Here is a 24245-nt window from a genome sequence, read left to right on the forward strand (position 1 = left end):
CCTCCCACTGTTTTATCTTGTGCAAACTGAGATGCTCCTCATGTCCACTGGAGACTATTCTGCAGAACAGTCAGTGCAGTTATTCCATAATTGTTCTGGAGTTTTTTTTAGTGTAAATTATGCAATGTGTTGTCGTACTACACACATTCACAGAAACAGAAGCAAAAGAAAATAATTTACTCTAGGAAACTTCACTATCAAACATATAAATCAAGCATATTTAAACTGATTATCTGAATCATATCAACTTTCTTAATAATGTTGCTTCCTCCCTGCTAAAACAAGATCAGCATAGCACAGGTCTTATTTCTGTTATTTGGGCTGATTGCAAGTGTTGCCACCACTCCCCATATGCTCAGAGGCACATGTTACCAATTTCATCCAAGCTACACAGGAAGTGGATTGGACTGTGGAAAAACCAACCCAAATTATGTTTGCATTTTTACAAATTTGTAGGGCAGTACAATATTTCAGAAAGGAGGTCAGGTCTTTGTGACATCCTTCTCCTGGCACCAGCTGTGATGCTCTCACTTGTGGCTGCCAGCAGTCAGGATCGTCGTGTTTACTTTTACCTCTCTCCGCTCTAGCACAGATCTCAAAAGATCCCCCTGCCAGGCCACACTACCCAACACTCTGTGTATCCAGTATAGCCTCTAGACTGTGCCTTAGTCTCTTCCTGGCTATTTTGATACCTTGTGTCTGTGTGTTTAGGTAATTCCCAACCCCCCTGAAGCCTCTTGCCTATGAAGCTCACAGCTCTGGGTTGCTCTGTGGTACTGAATGCTGATACAATATCGCCTCCTTTACCGCTGCCACCATTAGATACAATTTCTTCTTCAGCCTTGGTTACCCTGCCTTCCCCCCCTGGTCTGTACACTCCAGCTAAGGAATCAGGCTTTAAGTAAACCAAGAAAATATTTATTGCTAACTAGGAATAACAAGATTACTTATAGATTTTGTTGACAAGTGTATGGTTTCATATATGATTCTCTTATGTTCTTAATTCTTAATATATGCCTCAGAACTCCTAATCTAATCTCTCAACAGCCACCTCTTACTCTCCACATCAACCTCCCTGTCCACAACCACCCTGTCCAACCCCCACCGTCCAGCAACCACCCCTACTCAACTGTCATCCTCTCATTTATACCTTCAGACATTCAAACACACAGCCAATCATCATCCAGCATTCTACAGCCCATGTACTCCCCCTTCTCACTCACTCCACTTACCATATTTCCTATAATAAACCTGCACAGTCTTCTGCTCCCCTGGTCGATTCACTATAGCTGCCCAATTTCCCTGCTTTTTAAAGTTTGGTAGAAATATCTGTTGGCTATAGGTACATTCTTAAACTACAAAGGTTTTTCTGCCTATTTGTGAATATATATTTGTCTGAAGGGTGGAAAAGGTGATAATTCGTGTCATAGCCAGGATTGTGCTTAATGCCATCATGACCCTCCCTGTTCTTGTCATTCTGCTTGTCTAATCAGTCCAGCCATCATATGGTGCAGTGGCCTGATACCAGTGCAATGCCATGACTTGTGAAGTTACCTTGGCAAGCAATTCTATCCACTTTTTGCCTTGTGCAGGAAGCCTGGGGATTTTTCTATAAGCTATTCTTCTGCATCGGAGAAAGCCACCAATTATTATTGATATCCGCTTTTTAAAAATCAGCAGTGTTCTTCAGTGTCCTGTTTAGTGCTAATCAAGAAAGAATAATCAGGAGACAAAAATGAGATAGAACAGTCTGGTTTTATTACTTTATGTCATCAAGAGACTTTTTTCTTACCTTGCTATTTTTTTTCTTTTTCTATTTTTAAAATCTTTTTTTTGCTTTCCTTTTTTTTTTTTAAACAACATACATTAAATTGTGAATCAGATGTTAAGGGGATGTGGAGATGAAGGGAAGTTTGGTGACATCACAATATTTTACAACATTACAACAAATGAGAGTCTGAATTTGTTGCGTCTACCAGTGTATAGCAAGGGTGGAAAGCAAAGGCACACGTAGGTCTAAGACCCGCAAAGGGTGGGGAAGAGGAGTCGAGTGGGGGGGTGAGGATAAAGGGAAGGATCTCAACAGAAATGACACTCAAGTACAAAATGGGCATCTCAAGGTCACCCCAGTCATTGTCAAGGTGTATATTACAAAGGTTGTACAAGTTGCAGTGATTATTAATTTCTACATTATGACAGAATGTTTTGTTAAGATGTAGGGAGGGGACACTGTGCCTTTTGGAGCTCCAGAGGGTTGAGCTTCGGAGGAAAAGACTGCATTGCCCCTTTTCTTTTCTGATGAATCCCTCACAACCTGCAGCTTAGGAAGAAATGAGAAAACAAAACAAAATCCCTAGGGGAAACATTGCTTTGACTTCAGTATGCATAGTCCACTAATGGTGAACAAAACAATTTAGTTAAGGAGGCAGAGATGAAAGCAGAGAATTTGCAAGCACCCTTGTTACACACTTTGGTTTTGATCATTCAGAGTTTCTAAACATCCACCTACGTGATAACCGACTTGAAAAGTTTCCTTTCTTTTTTTGATCATTCAAAAACAAAATGCCCCTTCTCCCCAAATCCAGCCAAAAAAAAAAAAATCCAGATCAAGTATAAAAACCTTAAAAAAAAAAAAAAAAGACCCTCCAAGGAAATCCAAACCAAAACAATACCCTCCCTCCCAAACATTCTATCCAGACAATATAAAACATACCCACCCCACCCCAATTTTTGCTACAGCATGTTGACAGTTATTTTATTTATTTATTGTTTTATTTATATCCCACCCTTCCTCCCAGCAGGAGCCCAGGGCACTTATTAAAAACAGAATCAATGCTTGTGCATGAACAACTAAGAAATTGTCAAAACATACATACACACACACACTCCATGCACCCACACATTTCCCACCCCACAAATGAGAAAAAATTAAATTGAAATTGGATTTCCCCCCTTCTTTTAAAAAAGGGTTATGCAGCATCCTTCTGGGTTTGTGTTACTGTAGCAGTTATTGGGAACTGGCAGGAACCAGCCTGCTTTATATTCATTTCCTCTTCATTTCATGTGCTGAGCATGCACGACGCTTGTGTGCCTTGGCTTTGTTGCTGTTATTTTTGCCAGACAGCCAATTGCACATAGTGCTTGTCTCCAGTGGACATACCAGACTTGATGACAGTTCTTTTAATGACATTGTTGCTGGTTATGAATAAGACTATATCACTATGCAGAAATGATATGAAAATATTCAGGTAGAAGGAAACGCTGCCCGCAATGCAGCGTTGATACTGCCAGCATAGCCCAAGGGTAGTTTGAGAACCAAAATGAGAAAGTCAAACTGAAGCAATGTGTATTGTTACTGCCGTCTTCTTATGAGCCATAAGAACAGTGTTGCTATTACAGTAACTACATCATTCTTCTTTGAACTGTGCACATCCTCCAATTCTCCAAGGAAGTAACTGAGGATGGAGATAAATAAATATCTGATTTATTCTAAGGAGATGGGCAAGGTTGCACATACTATAGCTCACAAATATACATAACTGAGGGTGTAAGGCACAAATTTACATGTGGAAGAAAATAGGGTATTCACAGATTTCCATACACAAACAACACCCCTCCTTCCCTGGTGCAGTAAGACCATAAGCTATATGCATTGCAGAAGCCAGCGTATGGATGAGTTCATGATATTTGTGGATTTTTGTTTGCTATCTCACATGCAAGGGTGAAATGAGATGGCAGAGAACAAGCTGGTGCCTTCACAGAAATGATGAGCTACTGACAAAACCATGTTCACAGCAATGGGGCAGAGGTGTGCAGCTCTCAGAGCTGCAGGAAGTTATTGTAGGAAGATGAGAACCTTCAGGGGATGGGGTGATTTTTCTTTCTTTGTTTTTAAATAAATACTCCCTGTTTTTTTGTTTTCCAGAAAGAGATCAGAGAGCCCAAACACAAAGTTCAGAATTCCACCTTCAACTTATTTAACTCAGTGAATTTATTGGAAAAATAAAGAGTTTTAATTACTCCAGTTAATGGGTTTCACGTTAAATAGGCATCATTTTCAATGTATTTTTGCTTTTCCTTCTGGAGACAGCTGTTCATATGACGATATGCAGAAGTAATTTCCTTAGGAATAATAAAAAAGACAAAAGGATGAACAATAAATAATAGGAGTTACTTGCGTTAACAGTCACATGTTATTCACTAAAAGAGAAGAGTAGCAGAAACCTATGACAGAGTTGTTGCCCAACATGGCAATCTGCTATAACCAAATGGTTGTAACACTGATGGGCATTTCACAGTACCTGCACAAAGTAAATATCTGCCACAGTTCAGTTAGTTAGCTTAATCAATGAATTGCTTCCTTCCTCCCCCCCCCCCTTTTGGGTTGTCCTTTTCCCCATTCCTTTTGTCTTCAAAGCACTCAGTTCCCAGTTCTGGGATGCACTGTGCAGTTGAAAGTGAAGTATCACAGTCATCATTCACATGTGTGTGTGCTTTTGGCTCAATGTTTGTGGTTAGTCTTTTATGTAAAGAGATGTTGCATTGTGGGGGTGGGTCCTGCAGTTGCAAACCATGTATTGCATGACCCGATTGGTTTTTAAAAAAATATTCCACTTTTCCCAGACAGCAATGCATCCTCAGGCTTAGGCAGCTTCCTGGTTGGTTGAAATGAGCACTGCGGTTGCCGAACACTGGCTTTTAAGGGCATAATCTGGTCACCTGCTGTTCCCCCCCACCCCACGGTGATTATGTACATGCATCATTAGGCTTCATGGATGTTGAAAGAGGGGGAAAAGAGGGCTTGGGGGGTACATCTGGTTTTAATGATGGTGTGCGTTTCAACCCTGATCTTGTCAGAGAGTTGTACGTGGTGAGACTGGGCTGCCTAGATACAGTCACGGTCTGACCCTGAGCAGCATGGACCTGTATAGAGTCCACTCTTTGTGGGGCAGGAGGGGGATTGTCTCCCCTGCCAAAGCTCTGATTTCTCGAGAGGTGGGAAGAATTAGAAGAATTTGTATTATTTCTTTTGAGAGTTGATGTCTGATTTCTCGTAAGTGAGTTCGTAGCATAGTTTCTCTTGTAGTCCACGTTATAAGCAGAAGAATGCATTTCCAGTCGCTTGCCCAGACCGCTCTGAGTGAGAGAGGAGCCAGGGGGCCCTAGGGAGGCTTCCCTTTGGGGTACTTTTGGTGGCATGCTATCCAGGTTTTCCACCAGGTTCACCCCATGATTGGGGCTTTTGCCGCTGAGATGCTCCTTTATGGTTTTGTACTCAAGGGTGGCATTTTGGTCCTCCATAGCCATCTGTGCCATGTCACTCAGTTTTGGCTGGTCAACATATTCATGTTGATAGCCTTGCTGAGAAATAGGCAGGACTACAACACTGGGGATGTGGCTGGGAGAAGCCCTGAGAGGCAGGTCTGTGGGGATTACAGGTGATGCCATAGGAGGAATCTCTTTTGTGCAGGCATTGATGAGGTTCTGATTTCTCTCCCAGTCCCTGCTGCCACGGCTAGGCTTCCTTTTCTGCTGAAGCGTTGGAGTGGACTCTGGAGTTGGAAGAGCAGCCAAGTCCAGATGATGTTGGTCGGCTTTGATGAGGATCTTGGCAGTGCTGCCCGGTGTAGCGAGTTTGCCGTTGTGCATCAGGGGAGTTAGGATAGCTTCAGGCTTTGGCTCTTTGGACTGAGTGTCCCCAAAGAGGCCGCTGAGCTTGGTGACACTGTTCATTGAGCCCCGGCGGGACTGGGCCAGTTCCTTCTCCTTCCTCTGCACGATCGTCACATCTCTGCGCCGATGGTCACAGATGCAGTATACTATGATCCCCGAGAAGACAGCCCCCATGACAAAGGCAAGAATGACTGCAATGGCCAGGAGGGTGACAGGCACCAGCTGATCATGCCCTTTGAGATAACTCTCGCGAATCACTCCTGAAACAAATATAATAAAATGGTAAGCAGAAAAGCACAGAACAAAATTGTAATGATCAGAGTTAATCCATTTAATGACATTCACTGGATGCAACTCCTGCATTCTGAAAATAACTCTTAAAGGTACTTTGATATAGATAGTGACCCTGGATTGCCCCAATATGGAGTGCTACTTCACTATCTAATAATTAGTCAGGATCCAAAGTGCTACTGAGACTATTTTTGAAATTTCCCTATACTAAAAGTGGTTTGCCATATGGCATGTGGAGTTGTTTGAGAAACAAGCCCAAAGGCCTTATGACTACAGAACCAGTTATATAGTTCTTCAGCTCTGGAGAGAAATCTCTATAGTAATTGTCTGCATCAAATCTAGGCAGTAAAGGTTTTAGTTGGTTTTCTTTAAAAGAAAGAAAAACCCAACTCCCATTCCCATTCCAAGTGTCTTTTGCAGTCAAGGGAAAAAAAACACAACCCAATGTATCTCTCTTCCCAGCAAGTTATGTCAATCTTTTTTTCAGAGACTTTAATTCCTGCTTTTGCAGAAACCACACTATTTTATGGTATATTGCAGCTTCTAGGAAATCTCCCTGCAGCAACTGGCCATTTTTAGCACAGTTAATCCTTTTAAGCATACAGAAAATGATTTGAATGTACCCATCAAGTATCATACAGAACATTAAGGGAGAAGATGCATCTGCGAGGGCATGGCCTTGAAATGCAGCCTGGAACTACTTTCAATACATACATAAATAATTTTTCCAGCAATTTCATTTTTTTAGATGTATAGCATGCTGTACAGCAAGGCATTATAATCGGTAACAGTGTTCACTATATAAAGAGACAATGCTTGCACTCTCTATAAACAAAGAGTGCAGGGGACAATGGAGGAGGAAACAAAGGAAAATGTAGAAAAATGTGCCCATTTTTACCATCTTAACTCTTTTTTTGCCATCTTACAAAGAGGAGCTCTTTATAATATAACCTTGTCTCCGGTAAAACCAACTCTCCTTCCTTTGGGTCCAAAGATGTGCGCAGACACAAAGGATTTTCTATGAAGAGAAGCAGCCCGTGCTTGTGATACCGATTTTAAAGTCTGGAATATTAACATTTCCTTACTCATGGGGAAGAGATATCCCTGTTTGCACAGAACTCACAAAGAGTGCATCAGACTCCTGAATTAAAGCCCAGGTCACCAGGCTCTACATGAACTTATATTGTCTTATAGTTTAAAGTCCATCCTGCGACCTTTTCAGAGCCAAACTGTTAACATGTCAACTGGATGTCATAGTGTGTGGGGGTAGGGTGCTAACTGAATATATGTATTTTGAAGTGCTCTTGTTCAATAAATATTACTAGTATACTATGATACAGAAAGAATGATCTGCATATGGAATTACGGTTTTACAGGTGGGTAACCTTTTAGATCAGAGATTGTGTGCACAATACAAATCAGCTTTGGCAGAGCCATTCACCTGTGGCTTTTTGGGGGTGAGGGGAGGTTAGAGAGGCATCAGTGTCTCTTCTCTCTCTGAACAGAAATTGACTTTGTTAAAGATGACTATCCTGAATGATATGAATGTGAATGCAACAGCAGCACACACAACCCAAACCTGGATCAAGGTCATGATCAGAGCTTGGAAAAGTTTTTTTTTTTAATTACAACTCCCATGAGCCCAATCCAGTGGCCATGCTGGCTGGGGCTGATGGGAGTTGTAGTTCAAAAAAGTAACTTTTCCAAGCTCTGGTCATGATATACATATGAAGACTATTCCTCCTCAGCCTCCTCCAATGCAAAAACTTTATGCTCTGTGTTATACATTTAACCAAGGTTAGTGCTGAAATTGTGTGGTCAAGTAGTAGAGGAGCTCCTCTTTTTCATGCCAAAGTTTGCCTCCAATCAAGGTCCTCTGTGTGAACCTAACTGTATATAGATGTGGTTCATTTAATTTCTACCCCTCTGACAAAGAGGGGGAATGGCACAAACTGGTTGCATGTGATCAGGTGTTTAGAAGCTATCTGTGTGATGGTGGGACTTGCACTGAATCCCCGTCATTCTATTTCAGAGCTATCCCTAGCTAAACAGTTGAACCAGGGTGAGGTAATCAAGAACCAGAATTGTTACACCATAGATGGATACAAAAATATTGCTTTAAAATGTTCTAAATTCCTACCAAATTTTAGGGACCATCTGAATACAGGTGTATTAAAAACATAATATTGTTATAATTAAATGTAAAACTACTACTATTGCAGCAGAGACCCAATGAGATTGGTTGTACTGCATAACAAGGCTTTATAGAAGATACAGATCAGTTCATAGAATAAATTGCAATCATGTTTTAATGTAGTTTGCATGCAAACTATCTCCAAATAATATGGCAACTGAGCTCCAGCCTCATGGAAAACTTTGATAAGCAACCCTCTGGAATTACTGCTTAGCTGTGATTGATTTGTTGTCCTTTTATAACGAGAGTATGTATGCATACATAGCATATTTGCATTCAGAGCAGGAACTTTGTTTTTTCAACTTAAATGCTTTCTGAAATTATGAAATTAGTTTTGCGTGGAAATTATTGCCCTGCAATGAGCAACTAATAATTTCATATAGGACTGAACAGCAAGGACAGTTGAAAAACTAATGTAAATGCCCTCATTTGGCATGTGGGCATGTACCTCTACATAATGGAGGGTTGCTTATTGCAAGGGACTTTCATGTTAAAACTTCTCTGAATGTCAAAAGGTTATACACCAGGGATAAGTCTAGACTAGAATTCTCCTCTTTAATGTACAAGCTTTCAGCATGAAAGGAGATTTTGACATGAAGCCCTTCTGATATGAGGCGAAGGGCTGTAGCTCAAGGGTAAAGCATCTGCCTTGCATGCAGAAGATCCCAGGTTCAATCCCTCGCACCTCCAGTTAGGGCTGGGAAAGACTCCTGCCTGAAAGCCTGGAAACTGTATCCAGATCAATCCAATCTCAGCGACTGGGTCTCTTGTTGCAGTGCTTTGGATCCTTTCAGTTCAGACATGCTAGGTACTTTACAGCGCAATCAAAACCCAAGATCCGTCAGGATGAGAATGTTCAGGTTACATGGATCTTGGGCTTCCCCCTGCCTGCATAAGTCCCTCACCCCAGCTCAGCTGAGGCATAGCCGGTGGAACATAAACTGGAATAATGTATGCTGGCATAAGTCTAAAAAAGGGGGCGTTTTGGGGATGGACTGGAGGGAGGTTGGGGCAAGGACAGACTTACACCTATTCCAAACATTCAGCTCAGTCATGTAACCTAGGGCCAAATCCTCAACAGTCAGGCCCACATTCATCTGCCGAGAGTTTGAAATAGGGGTAACTTAGGCTGGCATAACTATAGTAGCTACAGTTAGGATGGCTCTGCCAGCCCACTTACATGTAGTAGCTGATGCTCAGTTGTAGAGCATCTTCTTTGCATGCAGAAGTTCTCAAGTTCAGTCCCTGGCATCTCCAGATAGGGCTTGGAATGTTACCAGTCTGAAACCTTGGACAGCCACTGCCAGACAATGTAGACAATACTGAGCTAGATGGGGACCAATGGTCTGACTCAGTATAAGGCTGCCTCCTGTGATCCAAACTGGCAATGCACCATGTGCATAGTGAGATGGAACATGCCTTACAACTATACTACATCCCTGCCTAATTGTTGAATCAGTTGTTGTTTATTTGTGGCTGAAGATAAAATATCTCTAGGTGACTTACATACACCATTAAAAAAATAACCATCAAGTTTAACAATACAGTAACAAAACTGTATCCTCCCCACTCTAAACAGCAATAATCATGATGATTACAATCCCTCAAAAGCTTGGGAGAACAAATACCTGGCACCAAAAGGATCTGAATGTTGGTGCCAGGTAGGCCTTGCTGAGGAGAGCATTCCATAGACAGGGAGCCACAAGTGAAAAGGCCCTCTGCCTTGTTGTCACCCTCCGGACCTCTTTCAGAGGGGCACCTGGAGAAAAGCCTCCGATGATTTTCAAGGATCGTTCTGAGAGAGGGGAAAATGGTTTCTGGAAGATAGCCCAAGAGTTATCTAATGTACCTGTTAATAATGGCAAGGGTTACAGTTCTACAACTAGAAGACAGTGTAGATGTTAATGGGCTACTTTTGATGATGATCAAAATCAAATTTTGGGATGGTGCATATTTGTGTGAAGAAATTTGTATATGAAATGTGCATGATATTTGCAATGATTTCATTAACCATTAAATAGGAATATTCTTTGCCATCCTGGGCTCCTACTAACAGGAAGGGCAGGATATAAATCTAATAAATAAATAAATAAATAAATAAAGGGTAGAAGGAAAAGAGAAAGCAGGTGAATGACTTATATGTACAGTTATATGTGTGAATGGCTGAGTTGTGCACACAATTTCATATCAACAGAATAAGGGCCTGGCTGGATCAGCAAAGGTTCATTTAATCCAAGATTCTGTTTCCAGCAATGGCCAACCAAGGCTTTAGAGGCAATGGCCACCCCCTCCTGTTTGTTCCTAAAAATATGGTATTCAGTTACAAGTGGGACCTGCAACAAAATGTTCCACTGTGATGTGCTGCTGTTCCAGATAGCAACCACTCCACTCCATTCCTGATTGTGCGATCCCCTCCCCAACCATCATTATTCCACAACCACTGAGCACACTCAGTGCTCACTGGACTGTGTTCTGGAGTACTCCCACTTAGTTCCCCCCTATTTTTTTGTTCTTCTGTAAACCTTGGTGTCTGCTGATACCCCAGTCTTTTGTGTGTGTGTGGGGTGGTGGTGGTGATGTTTTGGCTGCATAAAGATCAACATGCATGGCGTAAATATCAAAAATAAAGGGAATGATACTGCCTCTTTCTATGAACGTCTCCTGCTCAGTTGCAAGTTGTGTACATTTCCAAAATCTGTTCTGGTATTGTCATACATAGGAGATCACCAGACCCAGAAAAGTCTGAAATCACCCTGCATAGGTTGATTCTAAGTTGTGAGTGTTCCCAACCCCAAGGAAATAAACTGGTGCTACCATCATATACAGTCTCTGTAACCATAAAGAGTTCTAAAATAACACAGCTTTTTCCATGGCTACACTCAGTAGAATTTCTATCTTTTTGCTGTTCCAAAAATGCTGTGAGATATATTGTGATGCATGTGACTGTTCCCACAGTGAAGTACTGGCTTACATCTGCAGAAAGAGACCCCAATGACTGTGGCCTTTACAAAAAGGCTGGTTTTTTTCTTTTTAACACATGCAGTTACAAACCTGAGTTTGTCTTGTCTGTAATCACAGCTAGAGATGACAAAACACCAAAGGAAGCCTTTGAGCTCTCTAAAAATAGATTCTGGAGTAGGTTAGATGGGGAAGGCAAGTCTGGACCTCTAGTCGAATTCCTTGCTATGGATCATTCACTGATGAATGAAAACAAACAGGCCTGTCTTTGTGGCATTATGGCATCCCTTCAACATTTCACAGATGAAAATAGGGATATTCTTGTAGACTTATTACCACCCATTGACTCGCATCAGAGATCCCTACCCATACTCCTGCCATATGGTGTATTAATTTACACCACCACAGCCTGTTCAATACAGGCATATTGAAGCAGGATATGTGTTTGTAAGTAAATTGACCGTTACAGTCTCCTCCCTGTACAAGGTTTGAATGTTTAATGGACTGTTAAATCTCACAATAGATCTGGCTGTACCTGTAATAGGATAGCTATACTCAAAAGCTACTCATTGACATTTTCGATAGGAATACACATCTCTGCTTTCACCATGACAATCCATGCACTCATTTTCAGAAGTTTTAAAAAGACATTTCCAGTATCACTCCCTCTAAAAGTGAACTAAGGTGGGGAGCACTGAAAGAAATGGAGCCAAAATGAGACCACTGAGGAACAACAGAGGGGTATCAGCATACTTGGGGGAACCCAAGGTTTACTGAAGTACAAAATATCTTTAAAATAAAAACAAGAGCACAAAATTTATAGGGGAAACTCCCCCAACAGCCCAATGAGAATTGAGCATGCTCAGTAGCCATGGAATAGTGAGTGTCAGTTGAGTTCCTTATAGCATATAGTGGGCAGACTTCAGGCTTCCCGGATCTACTTTGTCTTTTAGTAGAACCCCAAGATCTAACACCCAGAGCCAGATAGAAAAGACATACAAACTATGTTTGCATGACATGCTAAGCAAAACCTTGGTTTAGTGAGACTATGTGGTCAGGCTCCTGGAGAGATTGCAGCTGCTTTACTCCGACCTCACTCAGCATGGTGGCGCAGTTAAGTCAAAGTCTGGCTTACCCTGACCACTGTTGTCCATGCACTGGTAACCTCCAGGCTGGATTACTGTAATGTGCTCTATGTGGGGCTGCCCTTGAGGTTGGTCCGGAAGCTGCAGCTAGTGCAAAATGCGGTGGCGAGACTGCTCACTGGGGCAGGGTATCGCCAACATGTCACCCCGCTGCTGAAAGAATTGCACTGGCTGCCCATTTGCTACTGGGCCAAATTCAAGGTTCTAGTTTTGGTGTACAAAGCCCTATACAGCTTGGGACCAGGATACCTGAAAGACCATCTTTTCTCTTATATACCCAGTCGATCACTGCGCTCTGCAGATGAGGGTCTCCTGTAGATACCATCTTATCAGGAGGCCCATTCTGCACAACAGAGGAAAAGGACCTTTAGTGTAACGGCACCTACCCTGTAGAATTCCTTCCCCTTAAATATTAGGCAGGCACCATCTCTGTTATCTTTTCAGTGCCTACTGAAGACTTTCCTCTTTCAACAAGCCTTTTAGGTTGAGACCTATCTCAGTCTGCGTCTGTATTAGAATTGCTTGTTAATGTTTTTTTAATAATGTTTTTAACCCTTTTTTAAAAGATGTTTTTAAAGCTTTTTAAAAAATATATTTGTAACATTTTGTTTTAATGTATTTTAAGGTCTGTTTTTATGATGTTTTAAAGTGTTTTTAGCGCTTCTGTTTGCTGCCCTGGGCTCCTGCTGGGAGGAAGGGTGGGATATAAATCAAATAATAAATAACAATAAATAGTGTGTTGTCCAAACTGGGACTTGTGGTTAAGCTGTCTCATCACTAACCATGAGCTGTCACCATGGTTTGTTCTTGGTTACAGCAGTGATTAGTGAACTTAACGAATTTGGATGGCATGCTAATCCAAACCTTGGTTTAGCTCAGCATGGTGTGACAGCAGAAAGGACCATGGAGGAGCAAAGGGGCTGCTAGCAGCCCAAAAGCTCTCGCTAAGCCGAGGTTTGGCTGAGTATGTCATGCGAGTGCAGTTGCAGTTAGCATGGAACAACAGGGTGACTCTGAACCTAGGGGGTTGTTTTCAGTACCAGAACTGAACTGAGCACACACACGTCCACTCCTAGTCATTCTAAGCTTTCTACAATTCAGCAGCCCAATTTAGGTTGAAAATTTCATTTTATTGTTGCTGCCAGGAACTGTTGCCAATCTACTGGAAATCACCCAGAGATCTACCAGAAAATCCACCTCTCCTTGTGCCCTCCCCTGATTTATAGCATCCTCGAGGATGGCATGGCTTCGTGGTATGACCCACTCTAGGTAGGTGAGAATACATCGCAGCATTTTTCTTGCAGGTTGTACTTGTCTCTGCAAATGCAAAAACAGGGAGAGTGATTCTCCAGGGACAGATAACAGAAAATAGGGCTAATCTATTGCAATCTTCTTCAATCTGATACCCTCCAGAAGGGAGCTGCGGTCCAAAACATCTGGAGGACACTAGGTTGGGAAAGATTATTCTATGGAAATGAGGGACACATCTGAAGTGGAATTTCAGGATTGCTATTGGAACTGAATGTTGTCCTCTGTGTTCCAATCCGGGCAGAATATTTTTGATTACATTTAGTACAAAGCTCAAACCTGCCGGCCAAGTGTATGCCAAAAGGTGCCTCTTCTTAAAAACTCACAGCATTTACTAACAGCAAACTTTTTGTCTTCAAAGCTACAGCAATCCAGTGGCCACAGTGAATGGGAAATGGAGAGCACAATGTGGTTTCCTCAGCAGGAATCTGTCATCGTATTCTTGTTTTCTAATGTAATGTGAACAAGATGGCAATGCAATAAAATGCCTCCCCCCCCCAATGCTAGCATAGATGGAAATGGGAGCAAGGCTCGGTAAATGAAATATGATGTGATTATTGGAAGGAATGAAGAGGAAACTGCTAATTGGGATATAAAGTTTCAATGACTAAATGTGCTGTGGTGAGGAGGCAGGCCATCAGTTGTAAATGCAGTGAGCGTGGCAGCTATTTTGAGCTTTGCATATTGAAATTATGCCCACTGTGGTTGGGTGGGAAGCAGCCCACATCCATTTCCACCACCTCCAGAATCAGCAGAACTTAGCTTCTTTTGCGGTCTATGGCTTCAATTTTATCAATCCTATTTTTAAAAATGGGGGGGAAACACCTTTGAATTCATCAATGATACCCAATGTTAGTCATACTCAGGGTAGACCCATAGGCCCAACTCTGAGTATGGCTAATGTTAGCTATTACCTCATATTCATTAAGGTTTGGTGACAAGGATTTTACTCTTATAGGCTTATTGCTAGAATTCATCCTTGTAGATTAACTATAGATTCTATCACATCATTTCTTAAACTCAGTGACTGTAGCTTTCAGTGTTTCCTCCAGCCATGTATTCCATTATTTCATGTCAGGAAGCTTGCATGTGAATTCAAGCTTCCCTGCTCTCTTGTCTCTCCTCCCCACCCACCCCAAAAGTTGGGACTTTCTAAATGTCTGAATTGAAAATAGCCTGCCCTGTAATGAAAGTTAAAACCAAGAAATGCTTAAATGAAAAGAAATTGTGTGAGCCTCAAAACACATTCAGGAAAACATAAAATGTCTAGCTTGTTCTTTTACAGAGTTACACTTGAGGATGCTTTGCTTCTTAAGATGCAAATACCTTTCAACTCTTAATCCTGTGCTGTAGTTCTGTTAAAGCTTTACATACACTTTAGGGCCTTTCTGCTACGCTTGGGATGAGGTAAAATACATCCAGCTGTTTACTTTGGAAAAGCTCAAAGCAGCTGGGCTACATTTGATTTATATATGCTCACAAGAATATAGCTTACTTCAGGGTTCCTGGCTAATTGCAGTCAATCTTTAATCTTCATGGGTCCCATTTCAATTATTGTTATTTCTCTGATGGCAAAAAAACAAAGGGATGCCACAACCAAGGCCCTATTGCAAATGTAATAAATGCTATTGTGAATTCTGGGTTCCTATACATATTAAAAATAAGAGAACCCTCTCCTGTCCTGTCTGTGAGCCATCTCTTGGGGAGGGGGGGATGTCACACAAGCTGAAAGTCAAAAAAAGCTGATTTGCTTTAGATCTCTAAAATCACTGGCAACATCTCAAGTTAACAATCCTGACAGGAAAGTAGCATGGATTCCCCACCGTTTGGCTTAACATTTTAGGGCACAGCATTTTTTTATTTCATGCCAATAGTCTTTTAAAAACAGAATTTTATGTTAGTAACAGGTTACTATCGTGAATGGATAGGCGATAGTTTCCCTTGGTGGATGCTGTAGCATGAAAATGGAAGTAAGAAACTGTGAACTTGATGTAGAGTGAATGCCAGGTGTGTAGACATGAGCAAGAAACAGAAGGTCAGAGGAAGATACAAATCTCCATGGTTTAAAATGGCAATGTCAGTTCATGCCTGCCTTTGCTCCCTGCTTACGAGGTGACACAAAGGAATATGAATCCACATGGAGCTATGACTGTGTAAGGATTGACAGAGTGCAATAAATAAATATCTTTAAAATATCTTTATATTGTTTCTCCTACATCACACTGTGCCAAACAAAATGAGAACAGGTTGAACTAATTATCCAACCCTTGATTAAATATCTCAGGTAGTTAATTAATAAGCATGTGCCCTATGCAGAATATCCTCTGAGATTTTTGGAAAAGTGCTAATAAGCTGTCAAAAAAAGAATGCTGAAATGTAGACCTTGGCTCTTGGAATTAGTCCTCTCCATTTCAAAATGTGTGATTTATAGGCGTTAATGATGAGAGATGGATGCAGTCCTAATAGTAGAACATCAAATACACAGAATGTGCTATTGAGAGCATTTATTGTGTGTTTGGAGATAGATAGCAAACGGGTGCTGAGAGGTTAACTTGCTTCTAAGGCGAAATGGAAATGGACTGCCTTCAAGTCGATTCCGGCTTGTGGCGACCCTGTGAATAGGATTTTCATGGTAAGCGGTATTCAGAGGAGATTTACCATTGCCTTCCTCTGCTGAGAGGCAGTGACTGGCCACAAACTCTATAGTACTTGGGGAGCCTGAAAAAAATACTATCATTTTATTGAATAATTTATGAGTCTTAAATGAGATATTCTAATCAATTAATTAACAGTTTATATAACTGGCTGTAGAGGTATCTGATCCCTTTACTAGTTCATATTGCTTTTAATATGTTAGAATTGCTTTTAATATCTTTTCTTTAATAATGTTTTTAACCCTTTTTTAAAATATGTTTTTAAAGCTTTTTAAAAGTGTTTTTGATGTTGTTTTGTTTTGATGTATTTTAGGGTCTTTTTATGATGTTTTAAAGTGTTTTTAGCATTTCTGTTTGCCGCTCTGGGCTCCTGCTGGGAGGAAGGGTGGTATATAAATCAAATTAAATAAATAAAAAATATTGCAGCACAGAGTTCTGGCTTGGATGATGGCAAACTGAATGGAATAATTGTTGCCTGTTGTGCTATCCCAAAATAGGGTAACTTGCCTTGGCGTAAATAAGTGGCCTAGGGTTCTTTAATTCTGGAAATCCTGTTAAGTCATTTTCACTAGTGAATCTCAGCCAAACGCAATGATAAGCCTGCAAAATGATTGTGCCACATTTTAAAGGTGTCAGCATAAAGAATTTAGTTTTCAGATACAGCACGGGGAGGGGGGGTTAATCAGGGTAAAAGCTGTATCTAGGAGTATATGACTCTAAGAGGACCACTAGCATGAAAAATTAATCTGAGTCCTGCTGATACTGTGTCTAAGGCATGTCTTCTGACACCCATATTTAAGCAAACATGGAAAATGACGTTGGAAGCCTCTACAAATTTTGCAATAATGCTCTGAATGGACATGAATGTTTTATGGAGGGAAACCCTAGACGTTGTCTTGGTAGTAGTGTGTTGGTAATGTGTATGTTTAATCTGAGTAGTGAGCTCTTAAATCTCAGAAGACTTTTAAAAGGCTGGTGACAAAGGATACAATTGTTTTGTGCCACCATGAGAGGGTCTATATGCATAGAACAACAATGGAGTAGAAGCTAGCAGATAAAGCCAGAAATTAAATTTCTACACTTTTGCTAGAAGATTGCTCAAATGCCTTTCCTGAGTCTAGTGTCAGTCAGTAATACTGCAGTTTGCTTTTTTAATGAGATGTTTGTGTTTGGCAAATACTTTGAACTGTGGCCATCTCTGGAACAAAGCCTGATTGGATGGTATATATGAGTTGGAGTCAGGCTAGAGGGACATAATTTGCCAGGGCTTTTGTCAGTCTTGTGCTACTGGAGTAGCTAATGACATTGATATGTATAATGTATTTTATCTCATACATTTCTCCCCATAGTTGAAGCTGTTTGAATGTGTCCAAAGAGAAAGTGGGCAAAAATGAGTGATAAATATTAGAGGCCATTCTACAGCTTGGCACAAAAATACCCCCAGACCACAGAGGGGTGAAGCAGCAGATGAATATGTGCAATAGGCTTTTGTGTACTTTATCTGAAAAGTAGCATTTAGCACTGTTCACAGTATGATTGCGTGTACTGGACAATGAACATGCACAAGGGAGATGAGACTGTGGTGGCAAGCCCTGTCCTCAACCTATTTGCATCCACTGGACTGTCTTGCTGTTTGCAGGTGTTCTACAGGGTGGGCTCAACAAGCGTAGATGGCATAGGATGTTAACCCCAACCTTTTTAACTTACTGGTATTAGTTTCAAAGTCTGAAATGAGCTTCCATGTGATTAACCCTACAAAAGTAAGTGTATGCACTCAGGCTTGTGTCAGATGTTGAATATGCATAGGTTGGAAGCAAAGCCTGCCTCCGCCCCTATACTTGTTGACCCTATGCACTTTGTCCATCTGTAAAGGTCCTCATGAGCACATAGTTTGTATGCTCATGGGGAGCACAGAGAATGCTGAGCAAAAGTGCCCAGGCTGGAGTTGAGGCTTACTGCCATGATCCCACTTGCTTTCTATATGGGTTCACCATCTGAAGAGTGCTGTTTGCAGAACTTTAATATCTTGTCCGAGACAGAAATATTTTTAAAGAGTGTCAGGATTGACAATCTTGCTCAGCTCCCTTGCTATGGGCAGCCATGCTCTGATGAGCGAGATGAGTCCAAGATTTCCTCCCACCACTGAAGTTATAGAGGGGGAAGGACGATCCCCACCGCCTTCCCAGCCCAAACATGGATTGAAGCCTCCAATTTGTTTTAGCTCTACACTTGTTGAATGCTAGCACAGAGCCAAACTAAGTATCTCTGGCTGCAAGCTGTAGAGCAGGGATGGTGAATCTTTTGCACTCCAGATATCATTGGTCAAGGGTTATGGGAGCTGTCATCCAACAACATCTGGGAGGACACAGGCTTCCCATCCCTGTTGTACAGAACAGTAGTGTAGTGACAAATTCAGAAGTGCAGGGTCCCTTCATGATAGTCATGCCACGGCCCCTCACAGCCTCTCTCACTCACTTGCTCTCTGTTATCATCTCCACACACCTCAGTTCTTCTGATGTGCAACTTCTTCCCAACAACAGATGTCCCTAGGAGCCAATCAGCATGAAAGGGGAGTGTGTTCACTACTGAGAAGAGTCTTCACAGTGACTGACTCACCTCCTTTCATTCTGATTGATTTCAATCAGCAGGAAAGGACAAGGAAGTGTGTCAGAAGACTCTTCTCAGTGGCCAACACACTCTCTTTTCATGCTGATTGGCTCATAGGATGCTGGAGACATAGGGACTCTGCTGGGACCTGGCTCCCCCAAAAAGTAAAGGGTCTAAGACCCCCTGAGACCCTGCACCACTACATCCCTAGTAGAGAGGGGTAGAAACCTGTCTCTGTACCAGCCAGAAAGCTGGAGTTCCAACTGCCTGGTGAAGGCAGCCAAAGTCTCCACTATTGCTGATCAACAGCAAAAGGCAGAGGGATAGTGAATGTGCTGAGGCTTGTTTCTGTGCCTGTGGGGCAGCTGGAGCTCCAGGTCAAGAGGCAAAGGGAAACTGCATGCTTCTCCTACCTTCACCAGCTCTAAGCTAGAGATAAATAGCAAAGGCGCTTCTGTTGGTCCCTGCCCACATTCTGGATTTCAAAAGTCAGGGATAATATCCTAGCCCTGGGGGAAGGGGAATATCCTCGCAAGAATACAGTTTTTGTTGCCCCTGATGGGTGAGAATCCCAAGGAGAGTGTGAGGATTAGAATGCAAAACACATTTTAGTGGGGCGCCAGCCTCCACCCTGACACTGAAGGATAAAAATAAATAAATAAATATCCCCATTCATTAATCCTTTGCTGTGTGTTTTGGAATGAAAAAAATGGGCTTACATTTTGTAAGATGATGGAGCCCTATTGGTTTTTTCTAGTCACTTTCTTAATCCTTAATCTGTGTACAAGAAATAATGTCACTGCAATCTCATCAGGATGTCATGGATTGTTCCACAGTGCCATGAAAGCCTTTTGGATAGATCACAGATAGCAGGTGAATACAGAGACACTACACAGCTATTTGGCAAGTGATAACATACCACAATATACATGCTGCCATTTGGTAAACTGGTACTATGCTTTATCCTGCTAATGCTTTTTTTCTATTATTTTTGTACCTGAACCAGGCATCTCTGATAAAATTCTCCTTACCATTAGGCAGGGCAATGCAGACAACCAGCTTGTCAAGTGGTTACATGCACTGTGGTATGTGGTCATCTGTATTCACTCATCATGAGTTGATATTGTGATATAGTGCAGTTGCAGCCTTATCATTTATTTGCTAGGATCAGGATGCAAATATATCTTACAACAGTACTAAAACAGTCAAACGTAAGATATCCCCCAATTAATTTTGTGAGAAACAGCATAAGATGACTGCATAACAGGATGAAACTGGATGAAATTTGTTGCTCTTATTGTTAGCGCAATTTCCTGGTCATTAAGCAACTGACTGCTTGTCCAATATTGCTTAAAAGACAGAACAAAAACCGATACTTGCAAATAGTTTTCTTTGGCTTATTTTGGCTATATTAAGGGATCAAAGAATAGGTGAAGAAATCCTATTTTGATCTTTAGAAAACTTTAATCAGGAGAAGCCTTGAGATTTCAGATATCCTAAAACAATTCTAAATTATGACACTGCATTTAGAATTTACAGAAAATGAATACAGCTCTTAATTAGGGACCACCAGAATTTAAATTGTCATAAAATTCTTACAAGCACTGATTAAGTAATGCAATCTCTGATGCTATACATTCCATAAACACCTAACAAGATGAATTATTCAAATGTCTTTTAAAAATGCCATTCTTTAAAAAATATTGCCATTTAAGTGTAAGCCATCAGTAATTTAACATCATAAATATGCCCAACAATTCTTTTTATGTGATTATAGCTGTTAAAGGGTTTTAAATATGAATAAGCAAGTTATTTTCTTTCCCCAGATTTGTTCTCCTGCCATGGTACCCCAGTAGCATGACCTGGGATGTCTAAACAGTTATTTGCAGCTGGGCTCCATGGGGTCAATATTGTTATAGGATTAGGGGACTTGGTATGGATACTGTCTTTGGGTCTTTGGGTCCCCTCCAAGCTTGTGATCCTGTAGGTTTGGGATTTGTAGGAGAAAGAATCTGCTGAACTGGTCAATCCAGTTTATTTGTTAAGTTAATGGGTCTGTCAAGTACCCGATCTACATGCCTAAAGACTTGGTCAAGGGCAGATGTGTTGCCATAGGAACCAAGGACTGATGATCCTCTTCCAAGATGAAGGTAGCCCTCCCCGCTCACCTGGCCAGGGCCTGGAGGTAGCCTGTGTGTTCAGTTAGTTTGATGCAGAGCTGGAAAGGGACAGAGAAACCACACTGTCTCTCTGTCTGAATCCAAAGCCATGGCTTTTGGGTGCTTCCTTAGAAACCTAATGGGGAAGCAGGATCTGTTGGAGTGCTAATGCTGGGAGCCCTTCCTTCTTATCTCTAGGTTGTATACAGTATATGTGTAAATAAAACCATATATTATAAAGACACCACAGTCTCTGGTCACCTTCATTCCAAGGAAACCGAACCCTGGTGAAGCGCTGGAACCCCTGGAAGTCTCTCACCTCTCAGAGATTGGGATGCACATAACAATATTAATATAATATGGATACAAGTCATCATAGTGAAGAAGCTCTCTTTAAATCTCTTCGATTTAAGCACTCATGAATCTCCCTCTCTCTCCTTGAAAAAAATGGGATTTAAAAACATGAGATCGAATCACTGAATTTTCTGGTTTGGATTTGGTTCCGCTGTGACTAAGAGTCAAACTAGGTTTGACACATGCAACCAGCAATTAAGATCTCCCCATGCTTTTTGTTCTTCCAGTTAGAAACCAGATAGATGTTTTGAAGATCTATAGAGGAAGTGTTGCTCTGGGAGAAAGTGTTTAACTGTTTTCTCCCATGTCCTTTCCTACTTGTAAATTGCCAGTGCTATCACCTCAATGGATGGGTGGGTGGATAGACTGGTATAGATGCTGTTCTTCCTCCTCCCTCTCCAGCTAATAGCATCTTTGGGGAGGAAAGGGTTAACTACCTTTCCCAGAGCCCGATCTACAAAGCAACCCCATGGGGCTACTAATCAATAAAGCAAAAAAGTTCACATCTGTTCTGGCCCTAGTTTGCTTTTAATTTAGGCTAATAAAGGCTTGGTAACTAGGTTGGGACACCTGAATTGGTTCATGTAAGACATTTCAGATATCATGCAAAGGAATGGTTTGCATGGTTGTTACCGTTTGTAACCAGTTTTCCTGTTATTTTTTCACCAATAAATGAATGTTATTGAAACCTCACCATAGTTCTGTGCTCAAAGAGAGAGTGACCTGCTCAAGAACATTAGTCATATGACTCCATATTATGTAGCATTGGAACAACCTTTCCAAGAGAAGGGGAAGATGCCAAGTGGATTTCTCTAAAACGTGAAACATGCATGCTGCAACAGGCTGTTTGCTAAGAGAAATGGAGTCGAATCTGTTGGTTTTGAACATGCCCACCATAAAGACCTTATATTGGGGTAGTCAACATGATGCTTTCTGGATGTTTATGGATTACAACTCAAATCATCCCTGATCATTAGCCATGCTGGCTGGAGCAGGTGGGAGTTGGAGTCCAGTAACATTTGGAGGGCACCATGCTGGCTGCCCCACCCTATATGAAAATAAGTATAACAAATTAATGGAACTTGGGGCCAAACTAGTTGTCATGTTAAGCATGTGATTTAGCAACCATGTCCATTTTGTTTTTTAAAAATTAACAGTAAAAATGTGTGCATGTGGGGGATTTTATCAGGGTGAAAACCCTGTACCCAGCATTACCCATGAAAACTGCCCCCATGCTTACAATTAGCCCTGAAATGGGAAGTTACTATTAGCACCAATGGGAGCTTCTCTATTGGGGCTTGTAGCAGGGCATGCAGGTAAGGTGGGCTGTTCTTCAGACCCATAGTGGGAAAAGGAAGGGTTAATTCTCACTTCCCTGTGGTCCTGACAAAGATGCTCCTCTGATATTAATGTATTTGAAAGTACTGGTATGGTTGTCAGTATGGCACTTAGTTCAACACAGTTTGTCCAATCTAGGTGGAGGCATGCATACAAAGAGCAGACTCTCTGTATGGCAATTCCCTAGTTGCTAAGAGAAGTAGGAGCCTTTTTGGTGGTAGCTTTGCATCTGCGCAAAGACCTCCCAACTGAAGTGCATCTCGCCCCATCTTTACTTTCTTTCAGATGCCAGGTAAAAACTCGTGCTTTTTTTGTGTAGCCTTTTAATTGCTAATGGGTTAAGTCATTTTTATGATGCTGTCAACCAGGGCTTGGAGTCGGAGTCGTGGAGTCGGAAGCAATTTTGGGTGGAGTCGGAGTCAGTAGAAATGTACGGACTCCGACTTCAAAATAAATTTTGATTGACAATTTTTTTAAAATATAAATTCAAAATGTCAAAGAAGCTTCCCATGAAGTCAGCTGTAGTTGAGCATTTCAGCATAACTCAAGATGGAAAACATTTTGTGTGTCAGTGTATGACACAGGACCCAGATGAAGACAAATGCTGTGATGCCAAGATCAGCGCATATTCAGGCAGCAATAAAAATGCTCCTCTGAGAGCTTCCAATTTAAAAAGACATTTACAGCCCTTTCCATGGCTGTGGAGTTGGAAGCAATTTTGGGTGGAGTCGGAGTCGGACAGTAGAAGAATAGAAGAGTCGGAGTCGAAGGTTTGGCGTACCGACTCCACAGCACTGCTGCCAACTATGCTATTTATGTAATTTATGAGAATGATTTTTACTGCTTTTCCTCAGTATGCATTTTCTTTTATATTTTCTTTTTTTGTAAACCAGCCTGTGACCATTTTGGTGAAGGGTGGTGTAGAAATCTCTTTATAAAAGTAAATAAGTAGGTATAATCTGATAAAATTATTTTTGGGGGTGGGGAGAGTAAAGGAAACTGAATTCAGCTCTGTATGCTTTCCTCTTATTGAAAGATTAGAGGAGTGGCAACTTTGCTGATATCTGACTGGAACAATGTATGGTATAGGAGAGGTTTTCAGTGTTGTGAACATACTGTACACTTGGGGAAATAACTTCACTTTAGCTTTTCTGCAGAGTAATTTAAACAAACCAACTTTGGGAAAGATTAGCTGGAGGAATAGGGATAAATGATGTCTTAGGCTGCAATCCAATATGTCTACTCAGAAGTAAGCTCCATTTGGGTTCAATGGGACTTACTCCCAGGTAAGTGTGTATTGGATTGCACCCTTAGTAAATTCTCCCTTTATCTCAAACGGCGGACAGTCTGTATGATCTTGGTCACTCACCACAGTTGGCTGAATAACTCCAGTGCTTGTTTGCCTGAGTCATGTTTCTCCAGCATTTCACACTGGGCCTGTTTACATGGGACCCCAGATCCACATTAAACTTGCTGCTTTTTCCATCGCGATTGATTCTCACAGTTCACATACTTCCGCTCTCGCTACAAATAAAGTGACTGTTTTTCTTTGTAGCACTCACAT

General features: G+C 41.4%; 1 protein-coding gene and 1 long non-coding RNA gene across 8 annotated transcripts in view; one reads left to right on the top strand and one right to left on the bottom strand.

Moving 5' to 3' along the window:
* Positions 1-24245, top strand: part of LOC133383607 (uncharacterized) — a 93041-nt gene that overhangs the window by 36538 nt on the left and 32258 nt on the right. Inside the window, exon 2 of the long non-coding RNA XR_009762348.1 lies at positions 13407-13530. This is a non-coding gene — a long non-coding RNA (uncharacterized LOC133383607). The remainder of the gene's footprint in view (positions 1-13406; positions 13531-24245) is intronic.
* SEMA6A (semaphorin 6A) overlaps positions 1766-24245 on the bottom strand; it is a 221121-nt gene continuing 198641 nt past the window's right edge. For 6 of the 7 annotated variants that reach the window (XM_061624534.1, XM_061624543.1, XM_061624561.1 and 3 more), the window contains one exon: positions 1767-5933. In XM_061624534.1, coding sequence (XP_061480518.1) covers positions 4747-5933 — 1187 coding nt within the window. In that variant the 3' untranslated portion in view covers positions 1767-4746. Of the gene's footprint in view, positions 5934-24245 lie in introns of all 7 variants that reach the window. The other variant, XM_061624586.1, reaches the window with a different exon arrangement.

This window comes from Rhineura floridana, chromosome 1 (assembly GCF_030035675.1).
Source record: "Rhineura floridana isolate rRhiFlo1 chromosome 1, rRhiFlo1.hap2, whole genome shotgun sequence".
Lineage (NCBI taxonomy): Eukaryota > Metazoa > Chordata > Lepidosauria > Squamata > Rhineuridae > Rhineura > Rhineura floridana.